This window comes from Chamaea fasciata, unplaced genomic scaffold, assembly GCF_029207755.1.
Source record: "Chamaea fasciata isolate MVZ Bird 193981 ecotype frontalis unplaced genomic scaffold, bChaFas1.0.hap1 SCAF_3, whole genome shotgun sequence".
Lineage (NCBI taxonomy): Eukaryota > Metazoa > Chordata > Aves > Passeriformes > Sylviidae > Chamaea > Chamaea fasciata.
Window position 1 is genome coordinate 105291001 of NW_027094088.1, and position 22558 is coordinate 105313558.

Here is a 22558-nt window from a genome sequence, read left to right on the forward strand (position 1 = left end):
TGAAAAGTACTTTTGGTATCAGGGAATTGTTTCAAAGTTTTTTTCCTCTCATTTCATAAACAAAGGGACTTGTAGGTAAAGTTAAAAAAAAATAATCCAAAATCACTGGCACACTTGTGGGATGCTGAACACCAGAGAAAGGCAACTATGTTTTTTTAAAAAGTGATGCATTCTTATAGAGATGCATAAAATCAGCATTGGACATGGTAAGAATACAAAATTAAGAATTTATCTTTCTCACTATAAGCATTTCAAAAGTTTCATCCAAATATTGAGCATTTATTTATTTTGCATAAAAGGTAATAAAAATCTAAGCATGTGACCAGGAACTAGGACTGGTAAATAGATTGTTGACTGAAAAAGTGTAATTAGAAAAAGGCAAAACAGAAGGAAAGTTGGCCTTAGTTTCTGAATGAACAATAAGCTGGCAAAGATACTTTTCTTGTTTCCCTGACTGGTCTTTCATATTGCAAAATCTTGAATTTTTAAATTTAGAGCTACACCCTAGGACGAAAATTAAGCAAACACTTTTGAAATTTGTTCCTTACATCAAAACATTTAAGAAGCTACATAAAAGAGTAGTAAAAACCCTATTATTATTATTATTATTATTATTATTATTATTATTATTATTACTAGCACCGATGATAACAACCTAGGAGAAAAAGCAGTTTCTTCCTTGCTTACACTTAGCTCAGGAGCACAATGGCAGCAATAGACACGTGTGTCATTAACACACAGTATCATATTAGCACAATGAAAGATAATACATGGGAAAACAGACCTAAGAGATAGAAAATTCAAGACTCTCCTCCATTTATTTTTGGAATCCAATCTTACACTAGCCTCTGTTCACATTCATTTCAGCATTTCATTTCCATGAAATTTGACAGAAGGGTAATGACATTCATACAAGCCCTGTGAAACTCTATTAGGTAGAAGAGATGGGACCAGACTAGTGCAAGCATCCAGTCCATATGTGTACAGCTTCCCCCTGAGCACGTCAGGAATGGGAGTAGGTCAGGTTCCTCTACTGGTGGAGGTTAACCAGAATGTGTAGGGGGATGGCAAGAACTGTCCAACAGGACAGCACAGGAAAATGTAGACCTAAGAGGGTTATGGCTGAACTGTCTGCAGGGTTGTAGCATACAAATCTATGAGAAATGTGGTTTCAGTAGTTCCGTGGCTTAAAGAATGTTGACTGCTGTATTTTATTCAGTACCCCTTATAATATAATACAATACTTTGGGATCTATTCACTTACTACATGAAGTCAAATCTGTATTAAATATGTGCATCAATTGCTCCATATAATTTCTCTGACCTTAAAGTTCTTTGTTATTATTCCAGTTTTAGGCTAATATTTACAGCAATTCCATGCTGTTTTTAAAAAACAAAATAAAATAAAATAACACTAAAATGTGAACATATACCTATTTTCAGTTTCCTGTTTCACTATTCCTATTTCACTCCCTACCTTTTCAGGAAAAGTTCTTCAGGAATGGTGATAACAGGCAGGTTAAGCTTCTGAATGTCCAGTTCCTGCAGTGCACTTAGTTTGTCTTGCAGAGTCTGGGCATAAGGGACATCTTTTGATGTCTTTTGCAGCCAGGTGTTCATTGCCTGCAATAAGGAGAAAAGTTTTTCAAAGTAAATAAAAAGTTTTAGGACTTCCCAGTAAAGTTATTTGAACTACTCAAATACTGGGATCTAGGTATCTGCTAAAGTTACTTGTTCTGTCAAAGCTGGAAATACACAGCTTATTCAATCTGATGAGTGATTTTACAAATAGTTCTGATATTGGCTTTCATAGGGCAGGGCTAAGAATTCCTCAGGGCTATTTACTGGAGCTGTAATATCTACTGTAGGTTGAAAACCATACCACGATAAATTGTGACACAATATGTCGCAGTGTCATGTCTGTATGAGCCACTTTCCGATCCAGGAGTTCACTGGCATGCTTCTCTAGGGTTTTTGGGTAGTCTGAAAAGTCAGTTGGGAAGGCAGAAGACAGTTTTTTCACAGCAGCACTGGCACCCGAATTCCACTCAAGCTCGATTTTCTCAGCATCTAAAAATCATGAATTCAAAAGAAAAGGGTAAAATTAAGAATATTCTTTTTTTGAGAAAGACTATGATCTAATGTAAAAAGATGCTTAAATTTACAGATTGTGTACGTGGAACATGTATTTGCCCCTACCATATCTGAGAAGAATTCTTTTTGTAATTGAGTTTCCATGGACTGCTGCAGCTGAGCTGATCTGAAGATATGCTTTGTTTGGTGAATAATTAACCAATGCTTCACTTCTAAGTTCGGTTTCCAGGCGAGGAAAAGAAATGGTGCCTCTTAACATTGCCTCTTCCACTCCAGCATATCTGTGAAAGAAAAAATTAATGTGAATAAAAATGTTTAATTGTATTTTTTGAGGAGAAATTTCAGCATTTAAAACCATAGAAAAGACATAATAGGTGTTATAAAAAATTAGATTGAATCAAACTTGTAAACACTGTTCTAATTCAATGAATATTTTCAGCTTCTGCTTGTTACTTTGGAAAATCTGTAGTAGACTATTATAATGCTACTGTGCAGATACACACAGTAATGAGCCTGTGTTGATTTTACAGGAGTGAAAAGGATGGAAATACATACCTGTCCTGGTAAACTTGTAACTGAACCAAATTCTAAATGCCTTACTCAAGCTGAATTCTCTACTCAGGATAGAGACTGCGGCCATGAATCGCATAGAAACAAAACACTTGGCAAAATATATTATGCCAGTGGGCTTAATTTTCCTTTATTCACATTTATTTTATATCTCTGTAACTTTGTTGACTCGAGCAAACTTCTAATGTTATGTTAGGGCAAATGAAAGGGACTCAAGGTCCCTGACATCTGTCCAAAGCTCCCACTGATATCAGAGGCAATTCTAAATGAACAGCAAAGACAAAGACTCCCTGGGGCACCATCAAGATCACAGAATTCCATGGAAGATTGAGGTTTATTAAAGAATGTGATCAGCCCATTTCACTATGGGCTTGTGAGGCAGACAATTTTAGAAACCCTGGCAGGCTGAACATTTTTGTTAGCTCCCCCGTAGATGTTCCCGGAAATATTCTCATCGAGAAGCGTGGGAATTTTTACAGGAAGCTCTCAGTTATTTTAGGTTTTGTTTCTTACTGAGTGCCATTAGATTTCTTCATGGGGAGATGTAATAACTTTTTTTAGAGCCAAGCATATCCAGTAAAGGATAATACCTCTCTGAACAAACCATGCCTTGTTTATATCCTTGGATTATCACACCTGCAATAACAGTAGTACAATGCATTCTTGTAGTCATGTGTGCAAACGTGGAAGAATTACCTCAAGGAACTTGTGATACATGTTATATATATACATATAGTAGGAAAGATCAATATGCATGCATTTGATGTATTACAAACAATATGCTTTAAGGTTTTAAGTTTATCTGTCTCTGTATTTAAGAAATTTCTCCAAAAAAAGATAAAATTTCCCCACATTTTTGCATCCAATAAAATCTTTTCAAAGGCAGCTGTTAAATTCTAAATGTTTTCCCGAGTTACCGTATCTGGCCAGTAAGAGTAACTTCTGTAATCTTCTTGTTGTTGATGTCTAAGACAAAGGTGTATGCCTTCTTCCCAGAAATGGATTCATCAGTAATTCTGAAGTTTGTACCAAAGTCAACATCAACATCTGGAATCTGGACATCACTGGTCAAAATCATTTTGTCTCTGTTATACTTGAAGGTCAATGTGGCCTCATGCTGGTTTACCCCTAGAAAATATAATGTACTTTGGCTATTCACAACTATGGAATCTGTCTGGACTTTTCTTAAAAGGAGAATAAAAAAGGATCAGCTGAAAATTACATCCCACTAAAGATCTTTTTTCTTCTCATCTTCTAAACACACCATGAGCTGACCCACCAACGCAACAATACTTTTGTTCTTTAAATGATCTCACAGATGTTTTGTATGTTTTCATTTCCTATTTCATACAAAAGACATTTTAACTTGCTTATATAGACCCCCTGAATATCTCTTCTTCCTTGCTTCCGTTTACCAACATGGTCCTTTAATTAAAATCATGCAAAATACAAGATCAGCCTCTCATCACAAAAATCTTGCATTGGGATTACATACATGAAATGAAATGTAGTTAAATTGTTGGCCTGTTTGCGTGTGAAAATGGCATTCTATCTTACAGTCTTAAAAATACTATTAAGTTTTATTAATAAAAATGTCTTTTCTGGTAAATGACAGGTCAAAACTGAGCAAAAACCCCACAGGTTTTTTGACTCTTACCTTCTGCCTGGACAGAAAACTTTAGCGTGTCTAACTGGTCATTTCCCTCTCTCTGCAGTTCGTAGTTTGCACTTGCAGAGTATTCCTTTACTTCGCCTGTGGACACTAATTCAACCTCAAATCTACCGAAGCAGAAAACAAATGCATTGTGAATAACTTTTTTGTCCATGACCACAAACAGAAGAAATCATACAGTTCTCAACAGCTCTCTTTCTGAGCTGCTGCTGCCAGAAAATTTTGAAAGATTTTTAAAAGTAAGCTGGATGTGAGAGACTGCTGGAGACTAAGAGGGAAGGTAGTTAACACAAAATAAACATAGTTTACATTGACATGACTTACTTGGATTCTCCAGTCAAGGGAAAATACGGAACTGCCTCTGTGTCAGTAGAATTAGGGTACAATACTTTGGTGCAGAATTTTAGACCAGGAATGAAAGGCTTGCAAGAAGTTGAGGTTGCTTGGTTCTCTATCAGAGTTGGAATCTCTTCAGTTTTGGCTGGAGACACCAAATGCAGAGTATTGCTAGAAAAGAAAAAACAGTCATTTATTCCCAGGACAAGTGCTCAGACATCCTATTAACACAGTTACTTCTGAACAAAACTTGCTTAATAATGTAGGGGCTAACCAAAATAACACCTGGCTTTAAATGGTGTAGGTATTATTACTGATAATAATAATTTAGTGTATTGAGCCATTTTCTCTAAAATAATGTAAATAGTTAATTTAAATTCAATTAAAATATGTATTGCTCTTATAATAATTTTATTTGAAAGAAAACAAAATTATGGAAATTTTAAGAGTCCTGTATAAAATTTCAAAAATAGTAACAAATAATCTGGGAGCCATAAATTTAAATCTTCACTTATCTGGCACATTTTCTTGTCTTAAAAAAAGATGTAATCCCAGTTTTACAGTGTCTGGGAATTTTCTGAACTGAAAATTTCTCTATGCCTGCCCTAGCCTTTCAATTTTGCCACAATAAAAACCAAGAAGAGAAGGAAGAAAATAGCCTTGAAAGTTCTTATTCAGCTCTCGTTACCTGATACTGAGGAGTTTTACTGGAACCTTCTGAGCAGGAATACTGAATTTGAATTGTCCAGCTTTTACACTAACATGTGCTTCAATTCCAGATTCATGGAATATATTAGAATTCATCTCCACACCGCTTCCAGCAAATTCAGGCATGTTTATTCCCAGGTGTGTCACAAATTCAACTGCTATGGAAGGTTTAGCAATGAGATCTGCTTGCATCTATTTAATAAAAACAAAATAGGGTATTTATTTGCCCAATACTTCTTGATGGTTATACAAAAAACCCCATACCTTTCCTGATAATACAGAGGTAAGTTTTATAGAATTGATTTTGATATTCAAAAAATCTGATTCCCAAATCACATAATCAAATGGCCCATATAAGTGGTAACTGTAATTTAAAAAAACCAGCAAGATGAAAAGGCCAAGTATCCCAACCTACTTTAATGTAAAAATACTCATGTTTCAGAAATACTTTATACATAGAGCTATTTGCATTTGTTTTTAAATCTGAAGACAAGAGTAAGTTTTCCATTGTAAGAAAAAAAATACCAGTTTTCAAAGACAATGAACAAACTGTTTGACAAAAAAGAAATGGATCCAAGATTCGTTTAGATTCTCTAACCACAAACCAGCTTATTGTCAAGGTTTTGCTTTGGCCATTAAAAAAGAAGTGACAGAACGAAAAATTCTGCAAAAGATTCCGAAGCTAACTAAAGGGCAACAAGTACTAAATTTCAGGATTTATTTTTATTTAGATCTTGTACATGGTAGAAAATTGAAATTTTAAATGAATTGAAACTACTAAGAAATTTTTACCAAATGTTGACTAGCTTAGAGTAATGAAGTTATTAGAACTGTAAAAAGGAATAGAAACTTTTTTTTTTAAGTGGATAATTAATTTTGTGTCATATGCTTTTTCCTTGCTACAATTTTAAGATGTTTCCTCTCAGGTGAAAAAATATTTCACTTGACTCAATTTTCAATATATATTTTAACTGCTAATCAAATTTTTTCACTTTAAATTGGCCACAACAAAATTTTTTGTTAACTTTTTTGCTTGAACAACAAATTCACGTATAATTTGCTACCATTGCAATTTGAGTGCAGAGGGAGAGAAAGAAACAGATCAAAATGTTTTATTTTTGAAAGAGTGATTGAAATACTTTAAATTTATAAATTTTATTACATCTCATTCATAATTTATTGTATGCATTACTTCTTAATCTAATCTAAATGTCATTGACAAATTAACCCAAGATCTTTAGTTAGGGTTATTTATAATTGAGAACAATTTGCAATCTTTAAAATGCTTCTGGTGTTAAGAGTTTTATCCATAAATGAAAATGTAGATTATTAGAAGGAGAAAAAATATAGACAACTATTAGGACTTACGCTTTTTGAATGAAGCTTTACAGCTACTCTTGCCCCAGGTGTTGCTATTCCAGACAAGGCAAACTTCAGTTGCAAACCTGCTCCAGTTGGAAGCTCAAACTCATTGTCCATGAATATGTAGTGGACAAATAGATCCCTGTCCACACCTTTTGAGATGGCCTGTGCAATCTGTGAGTCAAACAAGGAAAGCACACTAACAAATCCACACTTTGGGATATGCATATTTTGTATGTTTCAAACTGATCAGGGAATGATTGCAACTCTATAATCCAAAAGTTAATTTCATATGGAGTAGAGAATCTAATTTCCACAGATTCATTGTTTCAAAAAGTATACTAAAGACTGTCAGCAAAATCTGAACTTTAAATGAATACCAGGTTTTTTACCAGCCTTGATACACACAGGTTATATACCTTTACATACACATACAAAGGTGAATTGGTTAGATACCACATAACATTCTGGCTTCCCCAAAGTCAATGGCAAAGCATTATTTTACTTCAATGAAAGAAGGATATTACCAAATATTCCTAAAATGTGCTACATCTTTTCTTTTTAACATGACAAGGATGAAATTTTTAATATTAACACATATTTACATAATTTAAAAAATTAGTCATGTAACTTAATAGCCAGTACTAAAGTTTTGGGAATTGTTCCAGTAGATATCTCAATAATAAAAATGATCTGAACTTCCCCTTTTTCCTTCCCCTCACCAATCCTCCAGGAGGTCTCCACTTGGTTATTGAGGAGACTTCATAGATTCTTAGAGTCCTTCAACAAAACCCTGTATATTTTGTTTTAAACAATTTTATTTTCATGCTGGTATCAAATATTTTTAAAGAATAGTTAAATATAATCTAAATCTTAAAAAAATCTGATAAAAAAAGTTGATAATTCACATTGTTGCATCAGAAACGTACCATTTCAGGAACAGTCTGAAGAGTTTTAACACTCTTTAAAATCAAGCTTCCCAGCAGTTTAAAATCATTGAGTTTCATGTACCCAAGTTCTTCTCCCAGGATCCTTAGATATGCTCTTCCTTCCGGAGCTTCTTTGCTGCCCAATTCTTTTATCAGTTTTTCAAGGTTAAGTAATATTCCTTTCATGATATCCTGAAAATTCAGTCAGAAAGCAATAAAACAGTTTTATGAGTATGTAAGGTCATATATCTAGAACAGGTGCTTGGTGAATGTCAGCTATTCTGCACATGAATTGAAAGATTTCTCTCCAGACAAAAAACCCTCCAAATACAATTATGAAAAATTGTTGATAAATAACATTAAGAATTTCTATTTATCTCACCAGAGAGGAGAAGGAAGGTATAGAGTAAAGCAGTAAGTGCTGTAATTACTGTGTAAAAATAGGAATGAAGTGCTGCACAGAGAATGTTTTCGAGCTGTACCTGATCCTGCTTGTCATCCTGTGAGTAACCAAAATAGTCAAAAAGTGCCTTGGAAACCTGCTCTGGCACTTTGCCATCAATCCAGTACAAGGCCTTGGTTGCAGTGTCTGGGAAAAATCCCTTCTCTCCAAACAATGCTTCCAGTGTTGGTTCAAATCCCTTTCCATCCAAGCCAAGCTGAAATGAACAGAAAGGACAATGCATAACTGAGACAGTTGCCCCCTTTTCTTTGGAAGTTTACAACAAACAGCTTTTACAACTTTTACTACTGTACAACTTTCTGGGGAGCAAAAAATGCATTTTAAGTGTAGCCTAGAAGCCCATAACTCTTAAGGGAAGATATGGAATAATGTCTTATAATTCATTTTATCTGTGTTGAGGTTCAACAAAAAACCCACGCATAGGTTGTATCTCACTTAAAGTCTACCATGAGTATTTCAGTGTGCCTGTAACGATTCATTAGCACAAGGTCAATTTGTTACAGATGGGTTCATTTTACCCTGAGCCCTTTAATAACTTCAACAAAGTCGTCCATCCAGTCAGTGGCAAGTGACATCACATAATGGATGGCTTGCTCTAAAGCCCATTGAGACCAAATCAAAGTCCCCTTGTAGTCACAGTGATCTTTAGACTTCTCCCAAGGCTTGGAAAAAAATACATTATCCACAGAAAGTTATAAGAAAACAGAAATGAGAAAGAAAGCAGCTGAATACTAGCAAACATTTTTGATAATTGTTCTACCTCAAAGACATCGCTTGGGTCGAATCCATAGGCATGCAGGGTGGTTTTCAGCATGGTCTCCTTAGGAATATAGCTGTTTGGATCAAATATCACATTTCCTTCCACTTTGGCAGAGATGGGGTCAATTCCAGGCACAGAAACTCTTTTTGAAATCTGATAATTTTGTGAGAATTTTCTGAAATCTTTGGCTGTTGGAAGCTGATTTCCTTTCAGAGCTTCTTCAACTCGGCTTTTTAGACTAAGGAAGAGGATAACAGTTAAAATATGATTTGCATATATTCCAAACACTCACTTAGTCTTAGTTAAAGGATTTTTTATTCCGCTTGCAGACATTCATACCGTTGTACTGATTGTTTATAGATAGCTCTCTGCACATACTTAACAGTAAACATAAGACTTAAGGAAAAGACTATCATCTGGCACTGTTCTGACAAAGACAGTTTTCTCAGCTGATGTGCTTGTTCAAATAAACAGAAAAAACAATCAAAAACTCCACTGCTAGATAACTATTACTGCAACTATGGTAAAAACTATTTTTTCTTCCAATGAGACCAATATACACCTAAATTTCACTTACTCTTCAATGCCCAGTTCTTCAGAGTCCAGGATGTTGGCAATGTGTGAGGCAACAAAGCTTTTCACTTGCTCGCTCTTCTCCTTTGTGAGGACTCTCAAAATCTTTGCAAGATCACTTGGGGAAGGATTTTTCATCACTAGGAGATAAGATGCTAGACGTTTTTCTGTGGGTGCATCCAATTCTTGGAATGCTTTGAGAAGTGCTGAATGGTCCTATATAAATAGAGAAAGGTTTGCATTGATGAACTGGCTCATGGAGGATATTGCTAAACTCCTTTGGGAATATATAGGGGGAAATAATCACAGAATATTCTTAATTGGAAGGGACTCATAAGGACCATTGAGTCCAAGTCTTTAGTGACTGCATACTTATTTTTGTACCTTATTTCTACAGCCTATCATAGCAGTTTCCTTTAAGTTATTTTTGCTAAAGTTTCTTTTGCTAGAAAACATCATAGAAGTTACGGCTTTATTAAAACTGATTTTCAGAGAATCAGAGGATCACAGAATTGTGTTGGAAGGGCCCTTAAAGACCAAGTAGTTCCAATTCCTCTGCCATGGGCAGGGACACCTTTCACTGGACCAGGCTGCTCAAAGCCCCCTGTAATCTGGCCTTGGACACTTGCAGGGATGGGGCATCCACAGCTTCTCTGAGAAAGCTGTTCCAGGGCCTCACCACCCTCACAGTAAAGAATTTCTTTCTAATGTCTAATCTAAACCTATTCTCTTTTAATTTGAACCCATTTCCCCTTGTCCTGTCACCATATGATTATGTAAATAGTCTTTCTTTTCCTTTATTTTCTTATATTTTTAATTTATATTCCCCCTCTTTTTTTGCCCTTATCTTTTTTTTTTTTTTTTAACCTTAATTTTTTATCTTACACAGACAGGCTACATTTTTACCTAAGAATTCTGATTTTTGATTGTTGGGAATCACATGCGCAGACAAATTCTCAAAATTTGGAAAAAAAGATCATTCAATTTAGGAAAAGAAAGTGAAAAAAATCTACTGCTGGAGGAAAATTTTAAAAAATAGTTAAAACCTAAGTAATAATTTAAAAAATTAAATGCATTAAACTGAATCTGAGGATATGATTTTCAGGTGTTTCCAGTCTCCCAGACATTTTAAGCCTTGTCTGGAAACAAGAGTATATCTTTTAGAGAAGAAATTTTCTAATATTGAAACTATCTCACCATACTGAGCATCATGATATAATGAGTATAATGATACCTACTGAGTATACATAGTGAGTATAATGATACCTATTCTGTAAGGGATGTTGTAATGTCACTGAACTGCAAACACACATCTACCCAGTATTGTTAACAATGACAAAAAAATGCCAGGATAAAATGGGGACATGACCTTTTTCTTAGTTAAATACGTTTAAGACCGGAGTAATTCACTAGTTAACACCACCTTTAAATAAGCAGAACTCCATTTAAGACACTAAAAGGAACAGATCCAAACTTCCCATTTAAACTGAGACTATCTATACAAAGAAACTGCATTTCAAAAGAGCAACACCTACTAAGTCAGGAGTTTTCCTAGACATGTGTATGGAAACTTACTAAAGGGGTTCTAAAAATCTGGACACAGCTGAAAGGGAGATAGCAGAATTGAAAGAAGGGGAATAGCTTTGCATATTCAGTAACTCCTGTGAACAGCCAAGGTAAACTGAGTTCTTGTGACCAATTTACCTCTTCAGTAATTGTCATTTTCCTGAATGCCTGGATGGCTGCTTTCTGAACTGAAAGTGATGCAGCTTCATTTCTGATACATGTCTTCAGAGAAGATTTCACACTGGGTTTAGCTTTCTCCATTACTGCTCCCATGTTTCCAATAGCCTGGCAGTGATGAAAAAAGAGATAGATGATAAAAACTTCCTCTCCACGAAGAGAAGTAGAGTAATATATGTGATATAATATTAATACTAATATTAATATAATATTAGTATTAATAAAATATTAGTATTATAATAATAGCCTGCATAAGGCAAGAAGGAAATAAAAATACCCGAAGTGTGAGGTATGTGAGTTCATCTTCCCCAGAACAATCAGTGCCAAGCAGTGATACCATGAAGTCTGCAACATCTGCTATTTCCTCTGTCACAATCTTTTTCTCATTATAGAACCTAAAGAAATAGATAAGCACATCAGAAACAGGAGAGAAAATTGGGAAATGTCTATATTTTACCCCTAAAGAGCAAATACATGAAAATAAAAATATCCTCCAAAAGTGAACACTCTTAGGGTACACTCTAAGCACTGTAACTTTGTACAATTGCATGCTATCATTACTTACTTAGTAACAGAATGACTCAAGCCATAAAATGAAGCCCTACTCGGCAGATACTGGGCCATGTTAAGAATTTCCCGTATTCTTTGTGGAGTTGGAGAAGGCAACAGCCCCAGGGTGTATGTGACCACGTCTGCCACGACTGGATTCACGTTTCCAGTTCTCAGGATTTGAAGGATTGCGCTATAGCACTCTGGAGTCCCACACTGGGCCAGGGCCTGGACGGTGATGGAGCTGAAAGGAGAAGAGATGACTTTTTATTAATGAATTCCCTGTTTGCAGTTATGGCTGCATGTTAACTGTTTGAAACAAACGTATGGCAGGTTTATTAAGGTGTTTTAATATAAATGATGTGATCCTATGTGTGACAGGAAGAAAATTATACAATTTCTTACCAAAAAGAAACTTCTTGGTTTTACAAGTTATACTAATAACTCAATTAAATTAGAACAAGTAAGTATTAATGATATGATCATTACATGGATATATCTTTTCTTTCTTTCACAGCAGACTTTCCACAACTTTAAGTATTATCATGTAATATATTGACCCAGACTGAGGCTCTAGCTCCTTTACAAATGGAGGACATAAAGTGTGTGTAAACTGGCACAAGTCCAGCTCAGACAAAAGAGTAAGGGTGTGGAGTGGAGGGCAGGGTCAGACAAAACAATAGCACTTCCATCTCTGCAGAAGTCTAACACTCAAAACTGTGCTCTCCATATGTCACACTTGGGAGTTTGGAATTACAGTCATTGTCCTTGAGCAAAGCTGCATGAAAGGCGTTTGGCTATAAAAATGCATCTGAAGGATTGTGTCAGGCACACAGAGTTGTCTTGACACTCCCTTCCTTTATTCCCTCTCTGTACAGTTCTCATAACATTCACCTTTCTGAAAGCCACCCCTTACCTCTAATATACCTCCAATTTAAAACCAATTGCAGCAAACCATTAGCATGGTTTTGCCATGGCACTGATGTGTGGTGTTCCTGCACTGTGAACTGCTGAAACATACCTTGAGGTTTCCATCATCTTTGGAACAAGGGAGCCAAGAGTGCTGTTATGCAAACTTCTCAGCCCAGAAACAAATCTGTAAAATAGTCTTGCTCTTTGCTGGTTCCCCTGGGAGGCTGTAAGTTTCTGTATTTCCTGCAGGGTTTTCAGAACAGCATCGCCCTGCCTAGGCAGTTTGGCATCTGTACTTTCCAGTGCAAGCCCTTTCTCTTCCAGTGCATCTAGAAATTGGAAAAAAATGCATTCTTTATGTCTTTATCAGGGACCTATGTTAATTTTTATCTTCTGTCATACATTCAGTATAAATAAAAAACCTGTACATTATTTTATATAACTTTTGAAGTTTATCAGCTGAACAGTTTACAAAAATAATGCCATGAAATTTAATATAATTGTCCCAAAAGTTGAACATTTGAATACATTCTTTGATATTTTCACGAAGATTATTCCATAACGCCTCTCATATTAGCATAGTTTGCCTTTTCAACTTTTAATGAATATATATTACAAGAAATATTTTATGACTGGAATTAACAACTGCAGGTCACAAAAGTATGTTTCAGAACAAAATATATAGTAATAATGGATTGTTTACATTTGGCACTGAAGCTAAAAGATGCATAAGAAATTATGGGTAGCTGAAAAGGTTTCACTGAACTAATTTCCAATAAGATTGAAATCACTTTTCAAGCAAATTATACATTTTCAATTATAAAGAATAATTTCAAAATTAAAATGAAAACAAAAAGATTATTTAAAATTAGTGGTGTTTATAAACTTCTCAGGTTTTCCCATTTTATACTCAAACTTTTCCTTACGAAGTTGCTAAAATTTCATTTAAAATGATTAATTTATTTTGGTCCCCTCATCTTTAATTAATTCACTATTAAAAAATTCCTAAAAATAATTGTCCCTGTATTTATATTTTGTCTCTGTATTTTTAATATTGAGAACTGCAGCTATACCTCCATCAAAATTTTTGTTAGTGATCTTTGGGGTATCTTCAAGCTTCAGGGTCTGGTTGACCTCTGTCATGACACCATAGCGATTTCTAGGAAAGAAAGAAAAATTCAGTGCTTTGGTTGACTCCAAGTGCCTTTACAAGGTCTTGACAGGCCTCCTGCCTTTTTAAAAACAAAACGTCTATTTAGAAATTGTCAGGGCAGAATGTGATACATCACCATTTAAAATGGATATTTATAAATAAAGGGTAAGAATAATTAGTGAGCAACCTACTTGTATGAGGAAGGCAGAAACAGGTGTTTCTCACTGCAGACAGCATCTCTTATGTGCCTTTTCTTTGCATCAATATTGTAATGACAGAACTGAGTGCTCTTCAGAAGGGTAGATAATGGGCTGTTCTGTAAAATAAATAGTTTGGCTGTCAGCTGACTGAGTAGAATAGGAAGCAATCATAGTTTTAAAAGCTGACACAGTTTTACAGTAAGATTAACAGTTACATATTGGAAATGAAGGTGCATAACTAGAATCATTCTTACACAAAGACAAAACTGTGCCAGTAACAACCTTTGGACTTAAGTCCCTTCTCAGGCAAAAATCCCACTGAAATGTTCCCTCAGGCCTTATTGAGGTGTTTGGGTTAGTAGTTACTTCATGATTGATCCCCTGCTGCCTACAACAAAGGCTCCTTTATAAAACCAATTTGTAATTTTTGGAATAGTTCAGTCCCCTTGTAAAAACTGTGATGTTCTCTTTAATTTCAGTCTTATGACACAAATTTTAAAGACTTCTACAAAAAGCTGTAGAAGGGGCAGAAATTATAAAATGTGTTTTTAGCATTATATAAAACCTCTTTTATTTTTTTTTCAGTTAGAACACCCAAAAGCACAGATATCATCATATAAGAAAGAAATCTGACAATATTCATGCAAACAACTGCATCTGATCATTGTGGATTAACAAGTAGACTGAACATTTTGTCAAATCACTTACTTTGGGGTATCTACAGCCCTCTCTTCCTGGGCCTCACACACACTTTAGAGGACTACATGTTTTAGATAAAATTGCAATTTTGAAAATTTTGACCCATAAAACTAAAAATTTGGCTATGCTCTGATAGGTTATTGAATAATCAATAGTACTAACTCCATGTATGAAAAGTTCTCCTTTAAAATAGAGAAGAACATGAAAGAAGGTAATTACACTTCCTCTGCATCTGTTTTTCTCTATTGACAGGCAGCAATACTGCAGTCTGATCTAATGGAAGGGTACAGAAAAACTACGTTTTCAAAAAATAAATATAAAATATAGTCATGGTAGTGGTTGTTTATCATTTTAAGTGCTGGTGTGAAAGATGTTACATTACATAATTTTTAATGTCATACTTACTAGTCCTTTTACAATGGCAAAAGGGCTGACATGATCTCTGATGGGACTGAAGTTGTCACAGCCTTTCAGGTACCTGGTAATTGAAATATCTTCTGCAACATTCCCTTTTCTGGACTTGAATTCAACTTCACTATCACACTTTCCGTACACAGTATCCTGTAAAGAGGACAGAAGTCAGTGCCTTTGCTAATGTTGTCAGACATTTTCTGATCTACTTGAAAGGCACCCTTTCTGATCTGAATGTCCAGGCCTTTTGAAAATGATGTTCAGGAGTACATCTAGGTGTCTAGATGAGCTTTTTTCCATTGGTAAACACAATAAAGTGAATGCTTTCAAAAGACCTACCATTGGAATTGTTTTTATGTTTTCCACCGTTTCTGTTGGCACGAGGAGAGCTGAGATGATGCCTCTCTTGAGATTCAGTACATTCAGGGGCTCATCCTTCTCTGGATACAGCTTGACTTTTGTTCCATCCTGAATGCTGAATTTCAGCTCATTCCTGCACCCCAGAGAAACAACATTAGTATGAAATCATATTAAAGCCACACAGTGAAGAACGTGTTATCAATAATCTGTTGGGCTAGAGATAAAGCATCATGTTTATCTTGGTCTATCATTATTTACAATTCACTGTTGTTACTAACAGAAAGCATTACTACTAAAGCAGCAAAATTCTAACCAAGGACATTTTGATTTCACCAGATCACGTCATTCAAGGGCAAGCAAATACCAAGAGCAATGGCTGAAAGTTGGAATTGCATAAATTCGGAGAGGAGATAAATAAGTTTTTAGAATGAGGTAATTATTAACTACTGCAATAGGCTACAAAATGATGGGAAGGATTCTCTACTAGTCGGAGTCTTTAAATAAAACCTTAATTGTTTTCTGTAAAACATATTTTAACACTGTCTCAAGTTGTTTTAGATCTATAGCTTGTGAGATTACTACCGAGTCACTGAAAGAAGCATGGAGGTGCATGACTAAAATATGCACTGACAAGCACTAGAGACTTGCTGGGTGGAGGGAGTAAAAAAAATTAGTAACAAAAGCAGATAAGTAAGGAAAAGGTTAGTTAAACAGGCCATTAGAGATTGGGATTGGAAATCTGGACTTCAGTCTCAAATGCCTTTCTATTGCACAGTCTGTTAGCAAAGGAAAATTATCTTAAACCGGCTGAGTGCAGACGTTTGAGAATGTGCTTACAAGAAGGAACAACAATTACACTTGCAATAATCTTTTGGGGGACTACCCAACAACTTCCTGATGTAGACGACAGAAATGAAGAAACCATTCCTGGTGAAGATGTTGTATGTAAATTCCCCTTCCCTACTGGCAACTGAAAACTATGTTAACTCTAAAGTGTATCAGGGGAAGTTTTGCTGTGGAACCAGCTTATAAATCTACCATGTCATCATGAAATGTGTTCCATGCCTAGAAATACATAATCAGGGTGGACTGTTTACACTGCAGCCTGTTCCATGTAAAGGTCCCAAGTATTGATGATAATTGATATTGCTTACTTGGACATGGCACTTGCAAAGTCCTCAGAGTTCTTGGACTTTTTCAGAATAGCCTTTCCTTCGGTGTCAGCACCAAATGTCTCTCTCAGGGAGCAATGCATTGTCCTCAGGACGAAGCGGCATAGCTGGGGTACCTCAAGTTCAACCTGAAAACACAAATATTATATGTTATTCTTTTTAGCATTATCACATTTCCAGGATCACTCTGCTACTACTTTGAAAATTCCTTGGGTTTTGTAAAATGTGAGGATCACCCTGCCACCAGCTCTTGGGAGAGACTCCAAAGTGCTTTAAATTGCTTAAGGTAATTCCACAGAGGAGATAAGAGGGCAAGTACTTGCTTGGCTAATAGCATGGATCATACTAAATGACCAGCGTAGTTTCTGAGAATTTTGAGTATTAGGACTGTGTGAAAACTTGAGTCATTACCCTGATCAATGTGTTTAAACTCTATCAGAACAGTATGTGCTAAATAAAAAATATTTTCCCCAGTTACTGCATTTCAGGAACAAAAACCTCTCAAAACTGACATCACGATGAGAAGGTTTTGGGCAAGACAAGGTGACACTGGGTAGTTAAATGGCCCATGGGACCTTTTACTCCTACAGGCCTGGTGTTGTCTTGAGTCACCATCAGCAGGCTCTCATGTGATCTTCATGGCATCGAGTTCTTTTAATTCAACTCCTAGAATGTTTGATGGACATAGGTAGACTGAGCCTGGGAGCTAAGGAAAACTGAAGTATCAGGTCTTGCCCCTTTCTCATGTAAAAGTACAGCCAGACTGGGATTGAAATGCACGAGCACAGAGGTATGAAGGACTTCTGCCATCCTCAGTGCCCTCTGCCTAGAACAGGGAGGGCTTAGTCTTTATGATTCTCAATATGTGCCCTTCAAAAGGATGATCTTGTTTGGAAAACCATTGAAAGATGCTCCCCAGCTGCCAGGTCCCATGTTGTTAAGTGCACAGTCCTCATCTGGGAGTATTTACTCCTCTTTGCCTACCTTGCAAGTGATCTTTGAACCACTTCGAGAATCTGCTGTTCCTGTGATCCCACTTGATGTCTCTGCTTCATATGAGTAAACATATTTTCTGAGGGGTTTAAATCTGGTGGCATCCTCTGCAATTGGGAAAATGAGAGTGGTTTTATGACCTGGGTCGGATATACATATGTAATCCTTACAGTGCATCCTTTAGTGTTGTTAAACTAAAATAAATGTCAGAAAAAGGAAGCCTGAAGACCCACGCTCTCACTATTTCCTTTTACAGCATATCTTTCAGACAGAGAAGTGATGCCTTCATGTCAGTTGGATACTTTCTGAAGCATAGGATAAAACCTGTGGGAGCAGCGTAAGTTTTGGGGTCCACTGCTTAGATGGTATCTGACAGTGGGACCCCACCTGTCCTTCAAATCACGCCCAAAAATCAAATGAGAAAACTGAGAAATTTTAACTGTGTTAAAAACTACCCTATGGCTTCTAAATTGAGCCAATTGAATTGTAATTTTCAAATTGATAATAAAAAGATTCCTTTCATCTCAGATTTTTCCATCATAAAATACATTTCAATCATGCTAATACAAGGAGCAAATTACCAGTCACATGACTGAGACTGAAAGCAAAACAACATAGAAATAGACAGAGCACCAAAACTGCCATTCCTCAATACAATTTCACCTGAATTTATGAAGGATTTTTCTGCACCGTACTCTCTGAAATATGATTTAATCTAATTCACTTATTAGATCATAAAATTTTACTAGGGTAGATCATTTTTAATGGACATAAGCTTTTGTTACATGACGAACATCCAGAACAAGGGAAAAGAACTAAATTTTTACTAAGACTATTGCAGGATAGCCTGTTTCCAGGGGTGTTTCTCTTTCTATCAAAACAAGCCCCAAAACCTAATAGGCTTCCTCAAAATAATGAATTTCACCTGTATTTAACCTCTCCCAGTTGCTCTCAGACCCAATCATCTGTAATTTTAAACCCTACAAGCAGGAATGAACGTGGTAATAGAAATACAGAGAAAAAAAATAGTCTCCATGTCAAAGACAGGGATATAAGTTATTCCTTTATTGTCTGGAATGAGTAACGTAGGCTAAACAATATCCTCAATCACAATTCACTCCCACTAAAACTGCAGGCATTGTTTTAAACTACAGATGATGATCAGGCACCTGAAGTGTCTGTGTTAGAGCAGTCTAGATCAATCTGAAGCAGAAATTACTGTTCCTTTGGTTTAGACTGAGTAACTCACTGAAACTGATTCTGTAGTGATCCTGAATGAAAGACAATTTCCTAAATTGCTCCTCTCTTCTTATTTGTGATTGCTTGACCATATACAGTCCTGATCTATTTTTATAGAAAAAATCAAAGATAGGTAATCCTGGTGTAAACCCACATGCTCACCATGAAATCTGTATGACGTTGCCTGCCTATGCCTGCAGGAATGTAGTTTACTGTTCTTTCATCAAAGCTTTGTCATGTCAGAAGCCAATGGCAATGTTAGCATTGCCCTTCATGTCACACCATTTCATACACAGGGAAGACAACAAATTAGTACTATAAATCTCTTATTTCCTCATTGCACTATCGAGTTTATAAGCTTTACATACTTTAATAATGTTTTAGCTGAGATTATTTTAATGTAATTGCTAAACAGAATTATTGCAATAATAACTAACTGTCATAAATTAATCAGAATCTCAAAAACATTTGAAAACTTAATTAAATTATCTATTTAACCCTAAAATTAGCTGCTATTAAAAGATTCATCACTAACCTTGTTACTTTTGGCTATCCTGGTCTATAACTGTACTCAGAAAAATTTGCAACACCGGTATCTACATTGCTAAAGTGAAAATTATTGCTTCATATCATACTTTTAAACAGAAATCAATGAAAAAGGAATAGAGAAATTATAAGCTTAGAAATACAAATAAGTAATTCTATCAAAAAATAAACAAGAAATTGGCAATGAAGCCAAACAGTCTTTGAGATGGTTCAGGCATCTGAAGTAAACCAAATTGCCTGGAGATGGTGCTAAAACACCCAAGAAAGGGAAAACAAAACCCTGAAGACTAAGAACAAAACAATTCATTCAGTACTTTGACCCTGTGGTGGAACATTATGTATCTAATTGAGCAGTCAGGGCCAGTCAGAGTTCATTACAAAGATAGTGGATAAAGTCAGCATTTCCTGACTCTTGGCTTGTTTAAAGAAATTGCTGTCCTTGCTGACAGAGTTGATGATTTATTCTACAGGTATTTAGTTAGATATCTCAGTGCAATTCTTGGGCTTAGCAGCAGCTGTGAAGGGTAAATAAAATGTGAGATTCAGTCCACACTGAAGTGTAGTGTAAATAACCTCACTGTTAAAGCTTCACATTTGGTAACCAAGGATTTCTAGATTAAGGAATTTGCATCTGAACATTTAGAAATAAATAAAAAAACCCAAACCCAACACAACCCCAAAACTCCAATGGAAAGGAGTTTCTTAATGGGAACTTTAAGCAAGTTCATAAACTTAACTTCAGATTGTCTAATCTTAGCAACATTTTAAAATTATTCGAACCAAGCCTAATGGATAATTGAATACTTAAATAAATGTCAAGAAGGACTGAAGAATATTACCATCACTTTCATTTAAGTTATTTCAGAAGAAAAGATTAGGAAAACTCAGGCTTTGAAAGATGTATGCAGTTAAAATAGTGACATAAGATAACAAAAGTAAATGCAAGAAATCACTTACTTGAACACCCTGGATTTCCACTTTCAGGTAATTCTTCTTCTATAAAAAACCCAAACAAACAACATTAAAAGTTGGAAAATCTATTTACAAAAAAGTCCGTAAAACAAGAAAGATGAAATGTACCATATAACACATTTTTCTTATTAATTTTAGTCAATTTGACTACACAAAAATACTGCAAAGTGGATGAATGGCTATACTGTAATTTTTCTATGTTTAAAAAAAAGGACAACTTTGAAGGTTAATACTAAAATTCTCTGCCAATAAATCCTTTCTGAATATTCAGAGTTCATTCCTTGGAGGAAAAGAACACTGGTTGGAAGCCTATTCAAGTTAAGAAGAGTTATTTGCTCCAATCAGTCTTAGATATGATCCATATGACTCTATTTAAATAAAATGAAATAAAATGAAATAAAATTAAATTAAACATAATCTACTAATTTTTTTGCATTTATTGGATGCTATGACATTCTTTGGGATATGACACAGGAAGGCCAGCATTTTTCACAATGTTCTCTGCACTCTTTCCAAGTTTTCATTCTGGAAATTCTAACTAGACCACTCTATAGAAATAGACTGTAACATCAGTCACAGTAACAACAATATCATCAGAAATACTTCTATTGCTATTAAAATAAAATTAATAATATTATTAATAACAATAAGAAACAAAGTTTATTGTATAGAAATATATTTGTGTAATGTCAGTCAGGAAGAGAATATTAGTTCAACAAAGATGTAAATATGATGAATTAGATCTTCATATAAAACCAGGCCTGCATAATTACCTCTAGACTCACTTTTCTCCTTAAGCTCCCTGAAGCCTTAGGTAACACTACAGAGCTGTATTCGAAAAAGCCACTTCTTGGGAAGCAAGGATAGCCCACAATCCATAGCATCATATTGATCCCAGTTGTCTTTTCTGATCTTAGGGAAAAAACCTTTTACTGGCCTAATTCTTTTACTGATGACTGTGTCCCTTCAATACAAAATTGCATTTAAATTGCCTGTCAAACACAATTTGCTTTATTGCTCTCTCTCTTCACACTTGCTGCAAAATAGGTTAGCAACAGCAGGGCCAAGTCTGCATGGTATCTCCAGGGTACAGTAGCTCCAAGAGGGTTTAAAAAGACAATGCTACAGAAAAACAGTGAATGTCTTACAAGTTGCAAAATACATTAAATCTGTTCAAAAGTCATCACACAACACTCATGACTTTTCTACCTTGGGATCCTCCTATACTACCCATTCTTATGAAGAAAAGAAATTATATCTTTGCCACACCAAACCTTTCTAATTCTATAAGCCATGTTTTTTTTATTTTTTTTTTCAATATTGTTGTTTTAATGGGCTTACAAATAAAGCAGTAAAAAGAGCACTGACATAAAAGGGAGTACTTACGTGTGAGAACACCACTGCTGAGCAGCAGGGAGAGCAGCAAGAGCTGCACAGGGCCCATGGTGAGCCCCAGTCCCTCTTGCTGCTCTTTCTTTTCCTCTTTTTCCTTCCCTCGTCAAGTCTTCCCTGCTGCCTCAGGGAGAGAGTGAGCCTTCTGACTTGGACCTCCATTTATATAGTCTGTAGCAAGCAGCTGAGTCAAACAGTTTAGAAAGCTCAGAGCAAATTGCCAAAGGTCCAAAGGTGAGAGTCCCAGATCCTCACTGCGCTCCACACCATGCCCTGCTTTGGTTACTGATAGTCACAGAAACATTTAGGTTGGAAAAAACCTCTAAGATCATCGAGCTAACCTCCAGTAAACTGGGGATGCTCCAGTTAGTCAGGACTGTTCATAAATGATTGACAATGGCTCAGTGAGTATTCCTGCTAGCTCCCCAGCCTTCCTCCTCTGAGAACCGAAAACTATAATTTTGTGAATTCTATGATTTGAAGAATCCAAACACTCCAAAAACACAGGGCTATCCAAGTGTCTCTTCTTCCTTGCCTGCCCCTTCTGAGGAGTTTAGAGCACTCCACTATGGTGGTACAGTAACTCAAGTCATCCCAACATGCTCCCATGATGGCCATTCTATATCGCAGAACCCCTGCTGCACGACGGCTTGCAGCTCCTCCTGTTTGATATCCATAGTGTGTGCATTGGCATAGACACACTTGAGTCGTGCTTCTGGTCCTGCCACCTTTTGAGGGGAGAAGCTCTAG

General features: G+C 35.8%; 1 protein-coding gene across 1 annotated transcript in view; it reads right to left on the reverse strand.

The window, feature by feature from the left end:
• APOB (apolipoprotein B) overlaps nt 1–21956 on the reverse strand; it is a 36415-nt gene extending 14459 nt beyond the window's left edge. The window contains 24 exon segments of the mRNA XM_066179999.1: nt 1478–1623; nt 1883–2070; nt 2200–2375; nt 3582–3792; nt 4322–4443; nt 4661–4843; nt 5361–5572; nt 6749–6916; nt 7672–7863; nt 8154–8330; nt 8895–9132; nt 9472–9683; nt 11172–11318; nt 11488–11605; nt 11776–12003; nt 12781–13000; nt 13745–13830; nt 14016–14140; nt 15129–15284; nt 15474–15627; nt 16649–16794; nt 17651–17766; nt 20402–20440; nt 21803–21956. Coding sequence (XP_066036096.1) covers nt 1478–1623; nt 1883–2070; nt 2200–2375; nt 3582–3792; nt 4322–4443; nt 4661–4843; nt 5361–5572; nt 6749–6916; nt 7672–7863; nt 8154–8330; nt 8895–9132; nt 9472–9683; nt 11172–11318; nt 11488–11605; nt 11776–12003; nt 12781–13000; nt 13745–13830; nt 14016–14140; nt 15129–15284; nt 15474–15627; nt 16649–16794; nt 17651–17766; nt 20402–20440; nt 21803–21860 — 3818 coding nt within the window. The 5' untranslated portion in view covers nt 21861–21956.
• Between the last annotated feature and the right edge of the window lie 602 nt (nt 21957–22558).